Genomic DNA, 7,581 nt, shown 5'->3' on the forward strand with positions numbered 1-7,581 from the left:
TGCCTATCTAGCCTATCATTGTTGGTTAGATAGGAATGTCCGAGTCTTCGAGGACAACAGAGCGCTCCCGAGTTAGATGGCGGAGGAGCTCTTCTTCATGCGGCAGAGGTCATCCGCTCTACCACGTCATCGTCCCTTGGGATAGTCGGAGAAATTTGGGGCCCCCCTTTTGCTCGTGCAGCGCCCAGAACTGTGCTGGTCTCATGGGAGTATCTTCCACTGGTCTTCTCAAGGTGAACTTTAATAGGAGCGTTGGTGAGGGTGGGAGAACTGGAGGCGCCGCATTCGTCATCCGAGACCATATGGCCAGACTTGTAGCGACTGGGGGTCAGCTGATTTTTGACACGTCCGTGGTAGTTGTTGAGCTTCGAGCTGCATGGGAGGGGCTCATCTGTGCGAGGCACATGGTGGGAGCATATCATATTCTTCTTGAGGGCGATTCGACCACGGTCATCGACTGGATCCGGAGCCAGGGACGGAGAGCTGGCTCTAGTCCGTTTCTCCACGATATCCGCAGGCTTTTAGCTGACGGTGCTACCCTAAGGACAACACACATCTATAAGGAGACAAATAACGCTCCTGAATAGGTAGCCTCCTACGCGATCCATCATGCTGGGGGCTTCTTTTGGGTGGACTACATGTCAGTCTGTACTACATTGTATGATTTTCTCCTCTCCGACTCTGTTGGCTGCATTCATACCTGTCAGGTGTGAGCTGTTGTTTTACCAAAAAAAAGTATTTATAAAATTTTTCTAAATATTTATTTTATTTTTAAAATAATATTCATTTGATATACTTTAAATGATTGTTTAATTTGAGGAGAGAGAAAAAGTCAAGAGAATTTTCCAGCTTCCCGAATCATATACTCCCAAAAAAAAAAAAAAAAAAAAAAATCCGCGCTTGTCGGATGCCCTGAGAGCCAGCGCCACCGAGCCGAGAAACGGTGAAAGGGTGAAACAGCCCCATTTGGGTTAAAAGAGGACAGAGCCAAATAGGGACAGACCTCCAGGCCGTTCTACACCTGGTGCGCTCCCTCCTCCTCCTCCTCTCGACCTCCTCTCTTCTCCTCCGCTCCCACCAAAACCCTTGCATCTCGTGCTCCCCCCACCCCCCCACAGGGTTTCTCACCGGCGATGTCGGGAAGGAGCCGGATGCCGCCGCCCACGATGAAGGGCCCGCCGCCGATGCACGAGCCCCCGCCGCCCGCCTTCGGCCGTGGCCTTGGCCCGATGCACCCCGCCTTCCTCGACGAGATGCGCGAGGTCCCCCCCTTCGGCCGCGGCCCCCTTCGCCCCTTCCCTCCCCACCCGGCCATCATCGAGGAACGCCTCGCTGCCCAGCACCAGGAGATCCAGGGCCTTCTTGTCGACAACCAGCGCCTCGCCGCCACCCACGTCGCCCTCAAGCAGGAGCTCGCCGCTGTCCACCACGAGATCGAGCGAATCAATCACGCCGCTGCCTCCGCTCACGCCGAGAGGGATCTCCAGCTCCGCGAGGTCCGCTTGCTTACCCTTTTTTGATCAATTTCGTTGTTTAATTTTTTTTTTCTTTTTTCTTGATGAAATATTTTTCTTTCTTATTGAATTCTGGCTAAAACTATTTGAGAAGGCTTATGATAAGTCGATGAAGCTGGAATCGGAGCTCCAGGCAGTGGAGGCGATGAGGGCGGAGCTCATACAGATCCGCGAGGACATACAGAAGCTCAATGCCGTGAGGCAGGAGCTTACTGGGCAGGTACAGGCTTTCACCCAGGATTTAAGTCGGGCCTCGGCTGATTTGCTGCAGGCTCCTGCAGTAAAGGCAGAGGTTGAGACCTTGAAGCGGGAAGTGCAGCGAGTGAGGTATCATTGCCTTGATACTGCCCACTTTCTTTTTCAGTGCTCTTTTCTTGTTTTTAACATGATCTTTTTACCATTTATCTTAAGAAAATTGGGGGAAAAAAAAACTAATTTGTATTGGTACCAACGGGTTTAATGCGAACACTAGTTATAGGAGGTAATCTTTGTGAGGCCACAAGTAATGCTGGATGTCAGATACATAAATAAGGAGGGTTTTCATCTGGGTAGCTGTCACTGTAAAATGATGAAGGCATCACGAGTTAGAAATTTAAACTGTAGCTTGAACGGATAGAAAGGTACATTTTCCAATCTCTAACGTTGCAACATTTGCAATATTAACCTTATGACTAACATGAATGTCTAGGGCTGGTATTGAGTATGAGAAGAAAGGATATGCTGATAGTTATGAGCAAGGACAGGTGATGGAGAAAAATTTAATTTCAATGGCTCGCGAGGTGGAGAAGCTACGGGCTGAGGTTGCTAATGCTGAGAAGAGGGCACGAGCTGCAGCTGCTGCTGGGACTCAAGGCAATCACCTTTAGCTTTGCTTTGATTCTATGTTTTACATCAGTATTTAGACACAACATGAAAGGGCTTTGTTTGTTGTCTGGCTTCCTGCAATCTATGTGAACACAATACAGTCAGTTCATGTTTAACATGAATCATGCTCAGCTACTCGAGTAGTTGGTTAGCAGATTCCTCACTTCTCAAGTTCAGCTGTTTTAATTTGAGTTAATAATGCAAAAATAATTTGCATTAGCTTTTAATGCACTTAAGTTGTTGCATGAAATTCATTAATATTTGAAGAATCAGCTAATATGTTTGATTGGAAATCCAAGCAGAGACAACCACAATAGACATAAAAAATGGATATATGACATAAAGAAGGAGGAACAATAAAGTGTGGAAATTGCTCAACAACAAGAAAACAATCATGAATTAGCAGAAGATTTTGTCACCAGCTCCAACTCTTTATCTTATTGAAATTTTAAAGCAAGCTGTTGCTTAGATCATTGTATGATAGATGGAAAACCATAAAAAGGCAGCTTGAATGATCTAACATGATCGAACATAAGCAATTCAGTTCAGACAAATGATCAATGCCCTTCACAAGATATTCAGTCTAGTAAGCTTGCCAATATAAACTTTTTCAAAAACTGCTAAATGATCATTTAGCTGCACTGCACTAGAATTGACTGAATGTAGTCCTTGAAATCTGTAATAGAAATTCAGGATTTATTTTTATCACATATTTGGTGTCCAAACTGTACTTTTTAATGGACCTAAGTAAACTGTAGAATTGACTTTGGATATTAGAAGATCATTGGAAAAGCCCTGAAGACTTCTTTTTTATTCTTGCATGAGGAGGTGGTGCAAAGACAATAATGCATCTTTCATTGGAATAAGGGGAGTCTTGGGCATATTTTAATATCAAGGGTAGATTAGCTTGATAAAATGTCAATGATTTGTTACGAATGGTGTATTGGTAATATACCTGAACATCCCCTTGTACCCACATTTCTGCTAAATGATCATTTAGCTGCACTGCACTAGAATTGACTGAATGTAGTCCTTGAAATCTGTAATAGAAATTCAAGATTTATTTTTATCACATATTTGGTGTCCAAACTGTACTTTTTAATGGACCTAAGTAAACTGTAGAAATGACTTTGGATATTAGAAGATCATTGGAAAAGCCCTGAAGACTTCTTTTTTATTCTTGCATGAGGAGGTGGTGCAAAGACAATAATGCATCTTTCATTGGAATAAGGGGAGTCTTGGGCATATTTTAATATCAAGGGTAGATTAGCTTGATAAAATGTCAATGATTTGTTACGAATGGTGTGTTGGTAATATACCTGAAGATCCCCTTGTACCCACATTTATGCTAACTCATTGGTCTGTCTAGCCTGGTGTACCTACTAGAGGTATTCAATACCCTACTCCTACTAAAGGAAAAGTTTGGAATCAAGAGAATGATGGATCCTAGCTGCCTTAATTGCAGGAATCCCAATAACAGGAATAAGAGCTACACGCCGAGGTGACAGAGCGAGACCAACTGCAAAAGGGACATTGGGACCCTCTTTTGCAATTAGTTTCGCTACAGCACCTGCTGCTCTAGTTAATTGTCCATCCTTTCCTAGTGTGATTTCTAATGTATGGCCGTGCCTAAGGGCATATTGGTTGAAGTAGATTTTTCTTTTTTATCAATAAAAACCTCTTCCTAAACTGTACAAGCTTCTTCCAAGCGAAAGCTTGTGACGGGTTTCCAACCCTGCTTTTCTCATCGCCCCAAATTGCATATGCTTTAAACCGAACGTCCGGTACACACCACCGCCAAAAGGACAATTCTTAATTCTATACCTTGACTGAGAGCAAAACTATCGAAATTTCAACTGTATCGGGAGAACTTAGTTTATAGTACGTAAGGATGAATTAGGAGACATGCAAATTAGAGTACAGAGGTAAGTTTGGCCTTTTCTAGGGATGCGTTTTGCTTGAAAATCTTATTTTCTTTGAAGATTCATCACCATCAGGCGTCTAATTTAGTTTGACATCAAAATTTCCATGATACATAATGCTTATGGATTAGAGAGTATTATTATAATTGTCTTAAAGCTCACCTTATAGTTACAGGCTGATGGAGGGTGTGATTATAAGGAAATTTGTGGCTGGAAGTGATTATTAGTTTTTTTTCCTTATTTGAAGGTGTTTCACAGTAATTCATGCTGGAACATATTACTGAAAGTGTAATTCTGACAGCTTGAACTCAGAAGATTTTCCAATGAAAAACATATTGTTGGTTGTTATAGGACTCTGCTTTCTCACCCCTTTTCTCACAGAGAGTAGAGCCAGTCAAAATCTTCTTCTTAACGCTTCCTAAGAGCAAGAGATAAATGAGGCTTGAGTGAAGCACGGAATCCTAGTATACTTTGATATCTAAGCCATGTTGTTGTGATTAAAGATAGACACCAAGTTATGTTGTCCTAACTTCTAGATTAGGATTAAGAGAGCGGCATTTTCATGGTCAAGGATCCAAATCGTTGTGTATATAACACTATGGTGATCAGGCCGCTGCATTGTGCTTTTTCATGGGCGTTTGATGTAGGATGCATGATTCACAAATGATAATGATTTTCCTATAGTTTATTATAACCTACCACTTTATTTACTTCTATGAAAGTGAAATGATAAGCAATTTCCAAACAACTATAAATTAAAGTATTAAACAAAGATTCTTCATGGTTAGCTGTTTAGAATTATTTTTCTATGTTAAAACTTACTATTTTCTTGTATTTTGTTATGTTAAATCTAGTTCTTCATGGAAAAAAGCATGTGCTTATTGTTGTTTGGATTTTTTTTTTCTGTGTAGGGTCTGCAGCTGTGGGCTATGGTGGGAACTATGGCAATCCTGATCCCAGTTATGGTGGAAATCCCTATCCAGCTGGCTATGGCATGAATCCTGTATGACCTTTATTCCACTTTGCAATGACTTTCTATGTTTCCGGATATACCCTATGAAACCCAATAAATGAACTGCCTGTGATTAGAAACTCCCTCGGGATTTCAGGTTCCTGGAGGTGTAGATGTTGGTCCTCAGTATGGGACTGGATCTGGGCATGGCTCTTGGGGTGCCTATGACTTGCAACGGGCTCATGGACGTAGATAAAAGAATCGCCATGTCATGCAAGATGTTGATCCCCTTCTCACTTGCATAGATATAGTCTTTTCGAGTGCAACTTTGTAGCCACTTAGTTTACAATCTGAGGTGTTGTTAATCAGGAATGCATTGTGGTGGGCAGATTCTCAATATGAATATTTTTGAGTATTGAATATCCTGGATTTTATTTTGAGACTGATTATTATTCTGCTAAAACTTGGCTAGTGTATAACGGCATTTTTACATGAAGACTTATGTTTATGAACTCATTTATTTATCATGTTTTATTTGTTATTTTTGGACGTGTGATTGTGATCATCCATCACCATGACATGCCTCTTATAGCTATTTCTCAATGAGATCTTTATATCAACTGGAGTAGTCAGCAAGATATTTATTTATATTAGATTTCTGGAAACGATTAGACATGTTTATCTCCCTCTTAAGGAACAGTTGAGAAGGCTCTGTTAATTTTGTTGTCGTGGATTATAAGGCTGGTGTTGGCATCAGGGTATATTGAAAATTCGTACTGCAATCTTTCAAATTTTCAGGAATGTAGAGGTAGATTCTGGCCAACTGGTCCTATAAATCTCTTGTGCCTGACATTTGATCTTTGGTAGAGAAGTTTGTCAACTTTTCTTAATGTTTATGTAAGAACTTTTGGTGAATTGATTGCATGGATTAGTTGCTCTTTTGGAAAATGAAGCTGGTTAGCTGTTCTTGCTTAATTTTGAGTTGTTGATATGACAATATTTATGGTGCTAAGTTAGTTGTGCTTGGTCAGAGAAGTCACCATATTTAATAAAGTACTGCTAGTGTTGTGCCTTCCATTTAACATCAAATTTCTCTTCATTCCATTTAACATCAAATTTGATATGTTGCTAGCTCTAACATCCTTACATTTGTTAGTTAACAGAAGAAATGATATCTGGTTGTTGGGGCAGTGTTTTATGATTTTACACTGTTTGATTCCTAATTTTCATGCCCCTGTAGAATGTTTCTTAGATCATTTAGGTTTACAGTTGTTTATTTGTTCCAATCTGCATATGATCTGTATATGGATGTTCTTAGGTGATGATCTCATGACACCATTCAATTGGATGTTCTCATTTAAAGGTTGTGTCCAACGAGTTACGGATGGATAAGAACTAGTGATGTTGACTTGGTTTTAATGCTCACAAAAGAAGGTCAACATTTGCTGAAAGTTACTACAATGTATCTGCATGGTAACTTTGTGGGACACTGTACAAAGCAAATACTGGCCAAGTCTAATACATCTAGTGGCCGATTCAGTGGTTTGATTAGATGAGTTGGTTAAGTAGTTTGTTTAACAGGTTCTAATAGTGTGGGTTTTATGGTGTATTAATGTTCCAATTTTCTTTGTATGACACTTTAGAAGGCTGATTGACTTTTTTAATGGTCACACAACTTTGGAAATTTTAGATTGTAATCTCCGTAGTTGTTCTCACCGTAATGCTTACTAAATCCAACTAGAAAAGAGTCTAAACGAGTGTAGCAATGAACTTACCATGAACTAGCATCACAAATACCAGACCTCTTTTTTCAATATGTAAAACACCAACAGGAAGCATACTCAAACTTTGCATGCAGGTGCTTAAAGATTGTTCGAGTACCAAGCAATATACTGACACATGAATAAGTAGATGGTGTCAGAATGGATTAAGTTGTATAGGATAAGAAAATTGAGGGATTTGGGCAACAGTTTGATTCATTTCATTACTAAAATGCAGTCAAATTCTAGGTCCCTGGAGAATGATGCACCACAACACAGTGGGTGCACTATAAAAAGTGACTTGGGAGGAAAACTTGTGCTCTGGCAAGGCAGAGTTGCAGTTGAATCACAATGAATGAATTTCTTCAAGTAAGTGATCCTTTTTTTTCTAATTAATTATTGATTATTGCTTATAAATTTTTGGGAATCGTCATTTCTAAGTTTTCTTTGTGGTTCTTTTTCTTGAATAAGCTAGTGGTTACGTTTCCTGATCAATATTGGTTGCAAGAAGGGGCATTCTTAATTTACCTAATGATACTCAGATTCTGTGCTGGGGGTTCCTCTTTTGT

The 7,581-nt window shown here is 40.4% G+C and overlaps 1 protein-coding gene across 1 annotated transcript; it reads left to right on the forward strand.

Annotated features, from left to right (window-relative positions):
• Positions 1 to 974: 974 nt before the first annotated feature.
• On the forward strand, positions 975 to 5,793 carry LOC103721941 (protein FLX-like 1). The gene is made up of 5 exons (XM_008812332.4): positions 975 to 1,496; positions 1,609 to 1,841; positions 2,203 to 2,366; positions 5,212 to 5,303; positions 5,410 to 5,793. The coding sequence occupies exons 1-5, from the start codon at positions 1,134 to 1,136 to the stop codon at positions 5,506 to 5,508; spliced, it is 951 nt and encodes a 316-aa protein (XP_008810554.2). The 5' UTR covers positions 975 to 1,133; the 3' UTR covers positions 5,509 to 5,793.
• The last annotated feature ends 1,788 nt before the right edge of the window (positions 5,794 to 7,581 follow it).

Source organism: Phoenix dactylifera, chromosome 11, assembly GCF_009389715.1.
Source record: "Phoenix dactylifera cultivar Barhee BC4 chromosome 11, palm_55x_up_171113_PBpolish2nd_filt_p, whole genome shotgun sequence".
Taxonomy (NCBI): domain Eukaryota; kingdom Viridiplantae; phylum Streptophyta; class Magnoliopsida; order Arecales; family Arecaceae; genus Phoenix; species Phoenix dactylifera.

Bases quoted from the DNA above. Each gene is read 5' to 3' on its own strand.
- LOC103721941 (XM_008812332.4), top strand. From the start codon at position 1,134: ATGTCGGGAAGGAGCCGGATGCCGCCGCCCACGATGAAGGGCCCGCCG. The intron at 1,842-2,202 runs GTATCATTGCCT...ATGAATGTCTAG, and splicing joins CGGGAAGTGCAGCGAGTGAG to GGCTGGTATTGAGTATGAGA. The intron at 5,304-5,409 runs GTATGACCTTTA...TCGGGATTTCAG, and splicing joins CTGGCTATGGCATGAATCCT to GTTCCTGGAGGTGTAGATGT.